General features: G+C 42.7%; 1 protein-coding gene across 1 annotated transcript in view; it reads right to left on the bottom strand.

The window, feature by feature from the left end:
* Positions 1-16,127, bottom strand: part of LOC308296680 (protocadherin-15-like) — a gene marked incomplete at both ends in the record, with an annotated part of 437,702 nt that overhangs the window by 73,388 nt on the left and 348,187 nt on the right. Inside the window, 2 exons of the mRNA XM_080740008.1 lie at positions 1,036-1,124; positions 5,551-5,763. Of these exons, the coding sequence (XP_080596134.1) occupies positions 1,036-1,124; positions 5,551-5,763 (302 nt within the window). The remainder of the gene's footprint in view (positions 1-1,035; positions 1,125-5,550; positions 5,764-16,127) is intronic.

The raw sequence follows: 16,127 nt of genomic DNA, 5'->3' as shown, positions 1-16,127 counted from the left end.
ATTTCTCAAAATGATTCAATACTTTCTTTTTTCTCAAATTGTCAAGATTACGTATATAAAGGCCTAAACATATATTGTTTTTTATAGCTAATCTCGGCTCTCTTTTGTGAGCTTGTAGCGTGGCTCAAGTAGGCGAAGTAAAAATACAGGTTAACAGTTTTACTGCCAGATGTTTTATTTATTTATTGGGTCTTTTGCCAGCAAAAAGCGGCTTACCTTTGCTATGTTATAGTAGATAGATAGACTTTTTTTTTTTTTTTAATTATTGCGCAACATGCACTTTGGCAGCAGAGGGCGGCGTCATGCAAGAATTACCGTATTTTCCGGACTTTAAGGCGCACTTAAAAGCCTTTAATTTTCTCAAAAAACTACAGTGCGCCTTATAGTCCAGTGCGCCTTATATATGGATCATTCATTGACATTGACATTCCCTTTAGCACAGCTCCATCTGTTTGATGCATAACGCAACGGTAGCGTCTATTATGTGCGCCTTATAGTCAGGTGCGCCTTATATATGAAAACAGTTTGAAAATAGACCATTCATTGACAGTGCGCCTTATAGTCAGGTGCGCCTTATAGTCCAGAAAATACTGTAATGTGAATTTGGCCGTTCTGAGTTGCCATCCATTGAGACCAGTCACTCGCCACAAAGCCACAGGGCCAGAGAAATCAACAAGGAAGTGAATTGGTCTCCGTTGATGTTAACGCATAATGGATTTTTTAGAGCATCATTGTGGCAGATGTGTTCACTGTACACGGCGGCGCGACCCCTCATCAGCTTACGGACATCAACAAGGTAAACGAACGAACGGCCGTATTGGCGACGAGCGAAGTTCAGAATTGGGGCGAACGGTAACGTCCGTAGCAGTAAAACAGTTAAAGTGGTTGGATGCTGTATAAACACATTTCGCTGCATGGGGACCCCCTGGAACCAGTAAGCACATTCTACTGGTCTCATTTCTTCTGACGTCGTTCAGGGGAAACATCAACATCCACATCCACATATCACTTCATTCACACCAGACGCTGTCTTACCTAATGAGCGCCTCCTTGTTCTCTTCAACCTTATATGGCTCTGCCTGGGTCACAACCACCTGCATGTCCAACGCATTGACCACTGACACCTAAGAGAGAGACAGACACAGACAGAGAGACAGAGACAGCGTGAGCTTGTATGTCTGCTGTTAACCGGAAGTGTCCCGCAAATAATGCTACAGTAAATTCTCACGGAAACAGGGCCTTTCTGTGTGGAGTTTGCATGTTCTCCCCGTGTTTCCTAGGGTTGATACCCTCACAAAAACATGCAGTAATCCTGGTCTCAATAATGCCTCCGCCTGGCCAGCCGGGGCGCCTGATGGAGGGGAAAGTAACTGGTTGGAATAACGTGTTCCTTCCACGCGCTACGTCCATCCCAGGGAAATCCCCCCTGTCAGGTGAAAAGAAACAACTTGGACTCCTCATGCATTGAAGGAAGCATGAGGTCAGTCCGTTGTCTCCCCAGGCGCGGCAGAGGGAGAGCAGAGCCCAGGATTACATAGGCAATTGGCACTGGGTGAAAAATGGGTTGCAAAATCGTGGGATAAAAATTATTAAAAATAAATAAAAAATAAAAAATCTCACGGAAACAGGTGGATAGGATATTTTACACACCACAATAGGTTATAAAGGCTGTCATGTCAAGACAGGACATGACAGGCTGACAGGCAGCAGCCGGAACAGCGATGAGCCAAACAAGAAAACACTGTGCGACTTGCCGCGGGTGCGTTCAAAAGTATCGAAACGAGGTATCGTTCGTTTTCACGTGAACCGATACTCGATAGTATCGACGTCATGCGTTCGATACCATTAAAAGTATCGATTTCGGTACCCAACCCTACCCTTATTACAACGCATCTGCTATTTTCAAAGGGGTTTTATACATTTAGAAACATGCAAAATGGGATATTTTTGCACAATGAGTACTTTTACTGTCAGTAGGGTAAGTGATTTCATTTAATTCAAATAATAACAGAATGGGTCTATATATGTTCTGGTAGTACTCGTTACTATAGAGTGTTTGATCCATATTTGGAATTCAGCATTATCCTGTGAGGAGAAAAAGGCAGTTTCAGTTGCTCTGCCAAAACTGTTGGGTGAGAGGTTTTCCTCCAATCAGGATAGAGTAGGGCTTTTCTCCAATCATGGTCGAGTGGGGGGCGGGCCTTACACGCACCAAGGCCCGCCCCCACTTGATCATGATTGGAGGAAGGCCCCTGCCTGTCACCTACATGAAAATTGAAACTTAAGTGAAATCACTTACCCTACCTTTAAGTATATTTTGACTACTTTTGTACATTTTTAATTCCGGAATTTACTTGTAACAGAGTTTCTTTTATTGCAGTCTTGATACTTTTTCCACCACTGGTTTTATCATTATTGAACCAATGAAAGGTAACGACAAGTAGCCTCGTAAACCAGCCTCTTCCGGAAATCTACATTTCATTTGCTTTAGATTTCCGGAGGAGGCTGGTTTACGAGGCTAATTAAGCTTGTGACTTGTGACTAAATACAGTAATACCACGCTGGATCCATTGGAACACAGGTTCTTGTTTCCCCGTTTCCTCAAAAAGGACACAAGAGGTTTCCACCTGACAGCAACATGTTTTTTTCCTCGTGGCGGGTAAACTAAATCCCCCTAATTGCCTGCTTGTATTGGGGGCCCGCGCAACAGCTGTAGCACGGGCTTAATTCATTTAGAACGGGTACACATTATTGCATATCATTATTTTATGCTTTAACTATTGAAAAATATTTTAGAAAAATCGTGAAAATTAGAATTTTGACCCGATTCTATAAGTGTCTTTTGAATCCTTCAAAGGTTTTTTGAAAACCCTATGTTTCTATGTCAGCAATCTGGCCAGCCATCGTCAAAGAAAAGGTCCTTTTCACTCAACTGGAGCTCAGTTAGTCTGCTCTTGAGAGACTACTATGTCAGTGGTTCTCAAACCTTTTCATGTGAAGGACCCCCAAAATGATATGTATTTGGCCACGGACCCCAATCTCAAAATATTTATTTCCAGGGACCCCTCCCAGAAGCAAAATGTTAGTTACAAACGTTCGCTTTGAAAATACATATATTCAAAGATTTGCACACATTTTCATGACTTTTTCCAAAAATAGTAGATCTACAAGCTCCGCGCTGTGAGCTTGTATATCTGCTATTTTTCACTGGTTAAATCATTCAATAATTCTAGGCCTAAACGGCTTAATTCTGAGGCGATGGGTAAGCATCCTTAGAGAGCGTCTTCTCCGCGAGGCCATGTGTCCCACGCGACTCCCGTGAAATTAGGCTTCACCCTGAAAATTAACGAGTGCCACGGTTAAGCGCCGCTCCGCTCGTGCACATCCAGGCGAGATGCGTCCAGCATCCCCTCCTTCTGTCTCATTAGCGGGCTTGTTAGCCCAACATATTTCACGGAAACTGAAAAATAAGCCTGTCGGAGAGCCAGCCGGGATAAATACTGGATTGGGGGCAAAAACCGAGTCCAATCGGCGCCGTGTGGGTGGGGAATTCACAACATCCAGAGACACTAGTACAGATACCAGACAGGATGCACGCACACGCGCGCACACACATACACACGTACTTGTAGTATTATATTCATGAGGACCTCCAACATTTTAAGATGGCAATTTTACTAATGCCACAATACTTTGTCATTCTTAACCCTTAAAATAGAAGATCTAGGAGCTTGTGTGCTTGTAGATCTACTATCTTTGGTGCGCGACGCCCGCCTGCAACTCAAGTGTTCAGAATTGTAAACCTCAGGGGCATGGTGGCGCAGTGGTTGGCACTTCGCCTCAAAGCTAGAAGGTCCTGGGTTCGATTCCCGCCGGGGGATGCTGTGGGTGCTGGGAGCGTGTTCCTCCCTCCGCGTCATCGGCGCCCACACCCTAGGTGGGGTCGGCGATAGGGCCTTTCTGTGTGGAGTTTGTATGTTCTCCCTGTGTCTCCTAGGGTTGATACCCTCACAAAAACATGCAGTAATCCTGTTCTCTATAATGCCTCCCCCTGGCCAGCCAAGGCACCTGATGGAGGGGAAAGGAACTGGTTGGAATAACGTGTTCCTTCCACGTGCTACGTCCATTCCAGGGAAATCCCCCCTGTCAGGTGAAAAGAAACAACTGGGACCCCATGCATTGAAGGAAGCATGAGGTTTGTCCGTTGTCTCCCCAGGCGCGGCAGAGGGAGAGCAGAGCCCAGGATTACATAAGCAATTGGCACTGGGTGAAAAATGGGTTACAAAATCATGGGATAAAAATATTTTAAAAAAAGTAGTTCTTCACCATAAAACACCCATCTCACCCTTGTGAGGTCCACATAGTAGAAATTCTACTAAACTTGTGGGGGGTGGGGGGGGACTTTGGTCCTCACAACTATAGTAATACAAGGACACACGCACACACATTCAGATCGCTCAGGCGCGTACACTGTCCCACACACACACAGCAATTATGAAGGAAAATCCATAGACTTCTGTGCAGAGTTTAATTGGATCGTCTGCTAGATGGAGGGTTCAGTCGGATACGCGTCTGCTGTGCCAGTGCTGCAGCTACAGTACTGTGAACAATTCAATAGAATGGAAGCAACCGAAAAAGAAACATGCACCATCGCCATCATCATCATCATCACCATCATCATCACCATCACCATCATCAACACCATCATCACCATCACCATCACCATCACCATCATCATCATCACCATCATCTAATTCTAAATCGTCACGGTCGGGTGGAAAGCTTGTAAGTCCTAAACCGTTTCCAGAAAATGGGAAAATAGAACCCTATGTTCCAATGGATTCAATGGATATACTGTAGTTATTAGTTTGTCACAAGCTGGGGTGAACACGTTTCATTGGTCAAATATTCATAAAACCCACACTTAACCACTTAAGTCCCTCAGGGCTCTATGCTAGTGTAATATCTGTTTTCCGCTATTGTGGGAAAAGCAGAACATCGCAGATCGACCATAAAGACCTGGGATTATTTTATACTTTAGCAATTGAAAAATTTTGATTCTTTTGCTTTGAATATATCTTTTTCAAAACGAACATTTGTAACAAAAATATTTGCTGGCGGCCAAATACACGTAAATCTAGGGGTCCTTGACATGAAAAGGTTTGAGAACCACTGACATAGAAACATACATTTTTCAAAAACCTTAGAAGGATTTAGGAGAGATTTATAGAATCGGGTCAAGAATATTATATAAACCCCCAGCTCCACTGCAGCCATCGAGTGTCGCATCAGTGTCAACGCTGGGAACGTTCCCTTTTTAATTAATGAAGGGTCCACTTGCTGCGTTCGGTGCCGGCGTCAGGCGCCCAATTCGCCCCGTTCATTGTTGACGCCGTTCGATGCCGGCACAACGCCGTCTTTTTGGTGTAGCCCGGTGCTTAGACAAATATTCACAAATATTCACGATTCTTCAAAAAATATCAGGTCTACCAACTCGCAGCACTTGAGCCAATGTACTTAAGACCACCACAGTGCCTGACTCTCTCTCACCACCACGTCGGCGAGGCTGCTCAGGCCCGCGCCCCAGTCGTCCGTGGCGTTGACCTTGAACTTGAAGTAGGAGCGGCGCATGTTGCGGTACATGATGGCCGACTTGATGAGGCCTGTGTAGCTGCCGATGACGAAGGGAATGCCCGTCTCCGTGTGAGGCAGGATCAGCTGGTACTTCATGGCGCTGTAGTTCCCCGTGTCCACGTCGTCGGCCTGCGTGGGACAGAGAACAGGGGCGTCACAAGGGGGGGAAAAGTGGGACTGAGTTACTAGGGCCCAATGAGAAGAACACTGTCTACACCCTGGGAAGAAGACAGTTACAAACCTCCGGTTTGGAAAAGAACCTATTCGCAAATAAGCCTTTCTTGGCTGTGTAAGGTACTTGGGTTGACTTCAATGAAACCCTCCAGGTCTGGTCTGGTGATGGCTTTTACACTTTATAATGAAGAAAAAAGAAGGAACTCTCGAATATCTAAGCCTTTTGGCTCTATGAGACTTAACAAAGAACTATATCGCAAAAAAGACACCAGTAGCCTATTATAAACCTTTAAATGTATTTTCTTGTATTTCTTGTTTCTTGAGATGGACCGTATATGAGTGTTTTCTAAGTAAGCTATGATGAGTTTTTCCATTAAGATGTATTTTGACGAGACTGAACTGGTATTTAGTTCTAGGCTTGTTTGTCCCATTGTCTTTGAAGTGTAGCGTGAATGACTACCTTTTTAAGAGAGGGGTGGATGTAAATTAAATTGAATTTCTTTCAAGATGATAGACTAGCCTTCTATTCTGTTATTTAGGCTTATATAATATAATGTAGAATGAATTCTTCTTGTTTGTTCCCCAGCAGCAGCAGTACAAAATGTTTTTTGTCTTTTCTACTTTTTTACTTCTTGTCTAGCTAAGTCTCTATTTCTATCCCTCCTTTAATAAGGACTCAGCCAGATGTCCCTCAGTGTGGCCGGTATAGAACTTTATTCTTGTCTTTTGTTTGTTTTTGAAATGTACCCCTATATACAAACTACAAAGAACTCTGATATTCTAAGAAATTGTATTTAATTGTATAAATGTGTATAATTAATTTTGAGCTATATGAGTCTGCATTTCGACTGCACTTGTGGTATAAGTTGGTCTGAAGTTAAGAACGCCCACACAGACATGGGAAGTTGTCTTTCCTGCGGACACTATAAAATGACACTTCCGGTGACTTCTGTATACAACGCTGATGAAGGCTTAACGCCGAAACGTTCGCTGATTGTTTGTTTGCTCTGTGGCGTGCCATGCCAACTGATACACTTTAATAAAAGTGCCCTAAATGTCAATTCCGTGAGTGCTGGTATCCTCTTCTTCTAAAGTTATGTTCCCGACCGTGCACCCGGTAAAATGGTTAAGAAGTGAAGATTTTTGGAGTCGTGCTTGCTTTCTTGCTGTAAAGATGTTCTCAACCCGAGCGACGCACCTCCCGTGGGATGGCACGCTGCAGTTTCACCAAGACGGACCGGGGGATCTAAAAAACACAGACGCGATGACTACTGATCCAGAGGGATTATCGTCAGTAGGGGACCTCCGTGAATGCGCCAAGCTCATGGATGGATGTCCTCTTATTACGTTTCTCACCCGATAGAGGACGCCACGCTGTGGACGCTTCAACACCGTCTACACCCTGAGAAGAACACTGTCTACACCCTGGGAAGAAGACAGTTACAAACCTCCGGTTTGGAAAAGAACCTATTCGCAAATAAGCCTTTCTTGGCTGTGTAAGGTACTTGGGTTGACTTCAATGAAACCCTCCAGGTCTGGTCTGGTGATGGCTTTTACACTTTATAATGAAGAAAAAAGAAGGAACTCTCGAATATCTAAGCCTTTTGGCTCTATGAGACTTAACAAAGAACTATATCGCAAAAAAGACACCAGTAGCCTATTATAAACCTTTAAATGTATTTTCTTGTATTTCTTGTTTCTTGAGATGGACCGTATATGAGTGTTTTCTAAGTAAGCTATGATGAGTTTTTCCATTAAGATGTATTTTGACGAGACTGAACTGGTATTTAGTTCTAGGCTTGTTTGTCCCATTGTCTTTGAAGTGTAGCGTGAATGACTACCTTTTTAAGAGAGGGGTGGATGTAAATTAAATTGAATTTCTTTCAAGATGATAGACTAGCCTTCTATTCTGTTATTTAGGCTTATATAATATAATGTAGAATGAATTCTTCTTGTTTGTTCCCCAGCAGCAGCAGTACAAAATGTTTTTTGTCTTTTCTACTTTTTTACTTCTTGTCTAGCTAAGTCTCTATTTCTATCCCTCCTTTAATAAGGACTCAGCCAGATGTGCCTCAGTGTGGCCGGTATAGAACTTTATTCTTGTCTTTTGTTTGTTTTTGAAATGTACCCCTATATACAAACTACAAAGAACTCTGATATTCTAGGAAATTGTATTTAATTGCGACCGTAGGTCGCAGTTACTTGCACACTATCCAAACCTCCACCGGCTGTCCCTCCGTCACTCCCTCCGTCACTCCCTCCGTCACTCCCTCTGTCACACGTCACACGTCACACTTTTGCCCTGCTCATATCTCTGCAACCGTTGCCCCGATCCATGCCAGATTTTGCACACACACTCCTTGCCTGCCAAACTACAACCTCCAAGGACCCCCGGAGTTTCGGGGACCCCCAGGTCCCTGGGGGACCCCCAGGTGTAAAAAATTACCAAATGTGCAAAAATGACCAAATGACCACCCCAACGGGGCTGCTCTCTCTGTGTCACACACACACACACACACACACACACACACACACACACACACACACACACACACACACACTCTCTCTCTCTCTCTCAAACATAATGTGTGACCTGCCAAGTGGCAAGGAATGTTGCCACTGTCCTCTCTCTCTCACACACACACACACACACACACACACACACACACACACACACACACACACACACACACACACACACACACACACACACACACACACACACACACACACACACACACACACACACACACACACACACACACACACACACACACACACCCCTTCACACCAGGGAGTCCAGGAAGGATGAGCCTCCATGCTTAAATAAACAGACCTGGGTCCACTATCAAGATCTGCCTGTGGGTGTGTCTACTTTTAGCAGGAGAGCTTGCATCTTGCATGCTAGTATTGGCATTTCTCCCAAACTCAATGAAGACAACACACTTTGGACACTGCTCCTACAGAATTTGCCCTAAAATCACACAAACCACTACACAGTATCTCTACAGTCACCCTGCTCCTACAGATTTTGCCCTAAAATCATGCACACCAGTACACAGTATCTCTACAGTCATGTAATCACAACGCATCTGTCCCATCTAGCGCCACCATCAGGACGATTTTGCACAAACTACTTTTTGGCCTATTTATGGAGATAAGCGACCAACGGTCGCTTATCTCCCGATTAGGGAGTCTTACTGGTTGTATAAATGTGTATAATTAATTTTGAGCTATATGAGTCTGCATTTCGACTGCACTTGTGGTATAAGTTGGTCTGAAGTTAAGAACGCCCACACAGACATGGGAAGTTGTCTTTCCTGCGGACACTATAAAATGACACTTCCGGTGACTTCTGTATACAACGCTGATGAAGGCTTAACGCCGAAACGTTCGCTGATTGTTTGTTTGCTCTGTGGCGTGCCATGCCAACTGATACACTTTAATAAAAGTGCCCTAAATGTCAATTCCGTGAGTGCTGGTATCCTCTTCTTCTAAACCCAATGTGGAGGGGCCTTAATTGTTTTATATTTTAGCTACTGAAAGATAGCAGATATACAAGCTCACAGCGCAGCAGAGTGCTGTGCTGTGAGCGTTTAGATCTGCTATTTTTGAAAAGTTTTTGAAAAGTAGATAGCACATTTACAAGCTCGCAGTGCGGCACTCGGTGCTGCACTGCGAGCTTGTATATCTGCTATTTTCCAATAGTTAAAGCACAAAATAATGCGTAATAATGTGTTCCCAGTCTAAATGGGTTAAACCCCCTCCCCCTATGAAGAACATTCATAGGGGGTGCAGTGAATCCTTGTACCCAGGGCCCAGAATTTGTATGGGGGTGGGGGATTAATAATATTAATATAATATTATGATTATGTTGGGGGTTTGCAGCCTGAAAAGTTTGGGAACCCTTGCTAAAGAACATAGGCGATCCTAAGGGTGATTCTAAAGAAAATATGCAATCTAAAAGCGTTCGACACGTATATTTATTGTGTTGAACGACACCAGCATACAACAAAACTCATACTAATCTTTCCCTTATTCTATTGTAAGGGCTGTTCACACAAAAGCACTACACCCCCCCCCCCCCTCCCGCCCGCCCGCCCGCACACACACACACACACACACACACACACACACACACACACACACACACACACACACACACACACACACACACACACACACACACACACACAAAGGTCACTGCACTGCAGTGACCTTTGTTCGCCAGCAGAGGGGGGAATGGAGTTTTAACCTGGTATGTCCAAAACTGTTACTTTTCAGTAAATGGGAAGAAATAATGGCCTGCGTACAATGTAGTTGGACTAAGCCACTTTCACTGTAAAAAAAATAAAAAATTGCAAAACATTGCCGATCTACAAGCTCACAACTCGTCACAATATAAAGTAGATCGTCTATTTTTGCTACTGTCGCCCCAACACTCTAGTACAGGGGTTTTCAAAGTGGGTGATGGGGCACCCTGGGGTGCCATGACGGCAGTCCAGGGGTGCCGCGAGATCATTTGATAATATTTGGAATTTATTTGGACAAAAATATTTAGTATCATTTTAAACTTGAAGTACAAAGTTATTTTCAGTCAGTTCTAACCAAAAAGGCTATTATCTCAACGTTTTCCTCGGAAACATAATCACTGTCAGGCAGAAACCTTGTATCTCCAAGTTAAGTTTCCAATGTGTACTTTTGGTAAAGCAAGGCCCTGCTTCATCATGCAAGACTATCACACAAAACTAGTGAACAGCCGATCTACAAGCACACAACGCCTCGTGTGTGCTTGTAGATCTTCTGTTTTCACTAGTTTAGTACATTTTATAGATGATAAATACAAAACGGTTTTGGACATACAAGGTTTCCACCCGACAATGAAAATATGCTATAAATATAAGGGAGCTGGGAGTGAAAATTATAATGTAGGGGTGCCTTGGATTAAAAAAATATTTATGGGGTGCCCTGAGACAAAAAAGTTTGGGAACCCCTGCTCTATTACACCGTTTCCCAAACAGTGGGTCGGGACCCATTTTTGGGTTGTGGTGGATCGATATTTGGAGGTGGTTTCTTTTTAAAAAGTATCATTGTTGTTTAAAAGGTATAAAAAATAAAACATGCTCACAATTAAAACAAATTCTAACATTTTCAAAAGACATTTTCATGAATAAAATTTAAGTTAAAAGAAATTCCACTAACTTTTTAACTGTGTAAAGTGAAATATAGCCGCAATGCGTTGTGTGCTTGTAGGTCTGCTACTTTCCACTTTGTTTGTCTTTTGTCTCGGGGGGGGGAGGGGGGGGGGGGGACGTTTTTGGGAGCCCCACCGCTCTAGTACAACAAAATAGTTTGTCGTAGTAGGCAAAATATAGAGCATTATTATTATCAAACATAAAAAAAGTTGAAACACAGCGATGTGAGTTTTCCAGGCGTTGACAGTGTCCTCAGAGCCCTCTCACACAACACATGCACATCAATTTAATCGTCCGGCGCTGACATTGATTGATGAATATGTACAATGACTCTTTTTTTTCCCCCCTTCCGACGAGATCCTGGCAGATGGAGGGTGTAAAATATAGACCACAAGGACAAGGCTGCCCGGAGACTGAGAGAGCGCTGAGAGAGTGAGATAGACATCATCCTCCTCCGCAAAGCTTTAACCTATTTAGGCCTAGGCATTATTTAATGCTTTGACTATTGAAAAATAGCAGATCTACAAGCTCACAGCGCAGCACCGAGTGCCGCGCTGCGAGCTTGTAGATCTGCTATTTTTTTTTAATCGTGATTTCTTTTTTTTTTGCAAGTCTTTGAATATATCTTTTTAAAAGCAAACATTTGTAACTCAAATATTTACTTCTGGGGGTCCCTGGAACATCATATTTTGAGATGGGGGTCCGTGGCCAAATACATGTAATTTTGGGGGGTCCTTGACATGAAAAAGTTTGAGAACCACTGACTTTAGAAGAGGGATTTAGAAGACATTCATAGAATCGGGACAACAATATTGAAAGACTTGCACAAATGTTGACGATTTTTCAAAAATAGCAGATCTACAAGGTCGCAGCGCGGCACTCGGTGCCGCGCTGTGAGCTTGTATATCTGCTATTTTTTTAATAGTTAAAGCATAAAATAATGGTTAAAGTGGTTCAAATCTAGCGTGACACAGAGTTGCGTTGGGGTCTAACTGGCTTAAAGGGACATGTTTGTGGCCACGGCCTTCAGGGCGGCAGACATGATGACAGGATACGGTCGCCGTCGTTTTTGTTTTTTATTAAGCCATTTAAAGGCCTGAGGCCGATTCTACAAACGCCATCTAAATCAGTAGTTCTGAGGACTCTTTTTGTGCCCAGGAACCCAAACCCCTCCCACCCCATCTGAACATGTTTTGTGCCAGGAGAGAAAAAATATCTTCAATATTCTTTCAAACATTTCAAAAATAGCTGACCACCACCCTGACCCCTGGGAGGACCCCTGGGAGGACCCCACTTTGAGAGACACTGCATTATCTAGCCTGCAAAAAGCCCCAAACCCAAAACATTCCATCTCCTTAATACAAAGGTGTTTCATGTACAGTAGCCAGCCAAACAGCTCATATCCATCAGTCGTGGGTCTCCATTGTTGTCAACGAAAAACAAGTCACAAACTGCTGCCGTGTTAGACAGCACAATTCATTCCGGTCATTAACTCGGGTTGTACTTTTTTGTGCTGTGACGGCAAAGGCTTTTCCCATCTCTCCTCTCTGGAAGGGAGATCGCAGTAGCCTGGAAACAAGACCAATCTGCCAGTGCAGAGATGGTCTAGCCCCGCTCGGTTGTGATTGTGACTGGATATCCCTGCGTCCAAACTTGTGGGTCACCATCACCAATCAGAGCCCAGTATGCAAATATGGGGCGGGTTTATCCCCAGATGGCATTTTTTTTTTATCGCAATTTGAAATGCAGGTTCCACACAGGGATTCCAGACAACCTCGAGGGGCTTCCAGACCAGGGGGTCCCCTGTTAAATGTTAGTATAACATGAACATCTGCATGACCACTGTTGTGAGCTTACAAGAAAAAAACAAAAAAGAAAAAAAAAATGTAACGATTTAGATTTTTTTGAAAGATGTTAAAAATTCAAATCTTGTAATCTGGCACATCATATTTTCAGATGGGATTTGTGGCTAAATACATACATATTAATTTGGGGGTTCTTGACATGGAGAGTTTTGAGAACCACTGAGTTAGACACAACATACTGTAGCCTACGTGCTGGGCTGTTTGTAGGCTATAATTGCCAATAAGGGAAAATAATTCAATTATACTTCAAATTAAATATACATTTCCTCAAAGGCAATATAAATAACATGGCAACGGTACACAAATTCTAACTTATCAGGAAATATAATGAAAAAGAAGGGGGAAAAAAAGATTATTGGATGAATAATAACATGGAGCTATTTGTAGAATGGAGCCATGCAAGAGTCACATAGAGAAGACTTTCTCTCCCACAGTACTGCTTGTATCTTGTTAGTTGTTGTCTTTGTTCACTCGTCACAACACTTGCAGTGCTTTTATGCGATCAGGCCAACATTATCTGGCACCGTGGATTTCATTTCATCGACGAGAACCAAGGAGAAGCCAGTAAATAAAGCAATTAGTCAGATATCTCTTGTTGTTATTTTGGTTAAAGGCAAAACGATGCTGGGAGCGAGAGAGAACGGCAGGTCAGACATGCCCAACGCTTTCATTGCTTTGTGGTGAATACAAATGAAAGGGTTTCTGCTTCACTTTTAATCCGTTCCAACACATCTGTTTCTTATGGTGTGTTTCTCCAAAAAAGCCTTTGGCCTGAGGGAAATTATTAGCGGTGTAACAATACATTTGAACAACGATATGATACGTACAGTATCACGATATATGGTTGACGATACGATACATGGACGATATTGGTTCATTCATGATGATACGATACGATTCGATTCAATGATTTAAAATCGATAGAGTAACTATTTAGCAAAGACATTAAATCTGTCTGAAACGTGTCAATAGAGCAGGTTTTAAAAGGGAAAAATCTATGATGGATATAAATAAGAAAACACTGATTCTCTAGCAAATACATGGACATAATATTACAACACATATGGACAAACCCGCACCTTGACATGAACACAGAGATTACACACATTTATCGATAGACCAAGAGTAGCTATATGGAATGGAAAAGTAATTAGACCACTCTTTCATTTTCCGTTGCTTTTGCAAATCAATATAGTAGATCATTGCTAATTAAAATACATTTTTAGATTCAGATACTAGATCATTACAGCCTTAGAAATTATCCATAAAGTAAGTAGTTTACCTTACAGTAACAGTTCCAAGCTTTCCTTTTTCTTTTCAAAGAAAAGGAGAAAGCTGGAATAGCAGTGGTCAGGGGCAGAGTGTTGGGATGATTTATATTCAGTGATACATCGGGGTCAATCTACGTTCGTCAGATCTTACAGACTATGGTGGGAGAAGCGCTCATGTTAGTAAGTAAAAGTATCAATACTGCAATGTAGAAGTACTCTGTTACAAGTAAAAGTCCTGTAGCCCAGTGTTTCTCAACTTTTTTTCTGCATGGCCACACTTTTCATGTCCCAAGAATCCATGGGCACACCAACATAATACGGAGGTGTAAATATCGTCACTGTCGGGAAGAAACCTTGTATCTCCAAGTTTCAAATGTGTATGTTTCTTCGCAAAGTAAAGCCCTGCTTCATCATACAAGGCTGTCGCACAACAGTAGTGAAAACAGCCGATCTACAAGCACACAACGCCTCGCGGTTTAAATCATTTATAAAATGATAAATACAATACTGGCTTTCAAGCAGTTTCAAGGGGCACACTTGACCTTTCTCCGGGGCACACCAAAGGTCCCCAGGCACAGTGGCTGAGAAACACTGCTGTAGCCAATTCAAAATGTACTTGAGGACACAAGTATTTGCGTCAAATTGTACTTAACACTTTGCTAGCCGAAATAGAATGGCTTGTTGTAGATTAGCCGTGAAATTTCTATTATTATATTATGATCTGAACCGCATTCATTTTACCAGACATCCAACGCTATATCATGTGGTCTTCATCCCCCATTACCATACCGTGATCCCCGTTGTATACTCACCACAGTTCCCAATGAAATTCTTCAATCTGCATTGGCTTAGAGTGGGGGTTTCGGCCGACGCATCTTATCCCCGTGCGTTTCGCGTGCGCGATCCGTTCACGTAAATGTCGGCTCAAATAATCCACAGATGACTCAATAGTAGATATGAACAGTTTCGCTCGCATAGCCCGCAGCACTCCTGCTGTACTAGCACTCGTGTATAAACAGTAAATGGGTGGCTGCTAGGAAGCCTCTGGAAGGAATGGACCTGACGTCACTTCTGCTTCATGTCAGACAAGCCATGCGCTATCGATGGACGAGTGGTGGGAAGGTTAGACGATCGCCGATTTTCGGATAAAAATCATTTATTTCGTTTTTAATGACCCAGTACGGTAAAAGACGGCGCGGCTGAGACTCCTTGCTCAGATTTCCGGTATATTCCGGTTTTAATATTAAGGGGCTCCCCGTGGCTTGCAAAGTGTTAAAGTGCCAAAAGTAAAAGAACTCATTGTTCAGGATGTCCAATTTCACACTTTTTCAAATGTAGCCTACAGCATGTTTAAAATTAGTTTGAAAATAGCAGATCTAAAAGCTTGTAATGCTACGCTATTTTCAAATTGCCAAAGTATATATATTGTATATGTAGATCTGTAGAGGGTGTGCATGTGACATCATCATCATACCCGGAAGTTGTGCGGGAACGCCTACTGAGTGGCAGAAATCTGATTGCATTAAACAACGTTAAACTCACTTTGCCACCCAATTTGCCACTCGATTTCCCATTCAATTTATGCATGCGCATACCCTCTATTGTGGTTTTGTATTAATAATTCAAATTGACAAAGTAACTAATTTAGTAACTAAAGTTTTCAAATAGTTGTAGTGGAGTAAAAGTACAATATTCAGATTATTCACCTTTGACATGTAGTGGAGTTTAGAGGTAAAATTATTGAAAACTGGAAATGCTACATGCAGTAAAGTCAAAATACCTCAAAACTGTACTTGAGTAAATGCAGTTAGCTACTTTGCACCACCGCTATGGGGGAACTTGAATAGCGAGCTGCAGATTTATGCATTAATGTATTTATTTCAACTAACCTACTGTACCTGCTCCGAGCAGGCATCATTCATATTTGGCTAATGAGGATACATTTGCATTTCTCTCCTCATCTGAAAAAATACTAGCCTGAGCCTACA

This window comes from Nannobrachium achirus (assembly GCF_963921795.1).
Source record: "Nannobrachium achirus genome assembly, chromosome: 13".
In the NCBI taxonomy this organism is placed as follows: Eukaryota; Metazoa; Chordata; class Actinopteri; order Myctophiformes; family Myctophidae; genus Nannobrachium; species Nannobrachium achirus.
The sequence above is the reverse complement of the archived record's forward strand: the minus strand, read 5'-3'. Positions and strand labels throughout refer to the sequence as shown.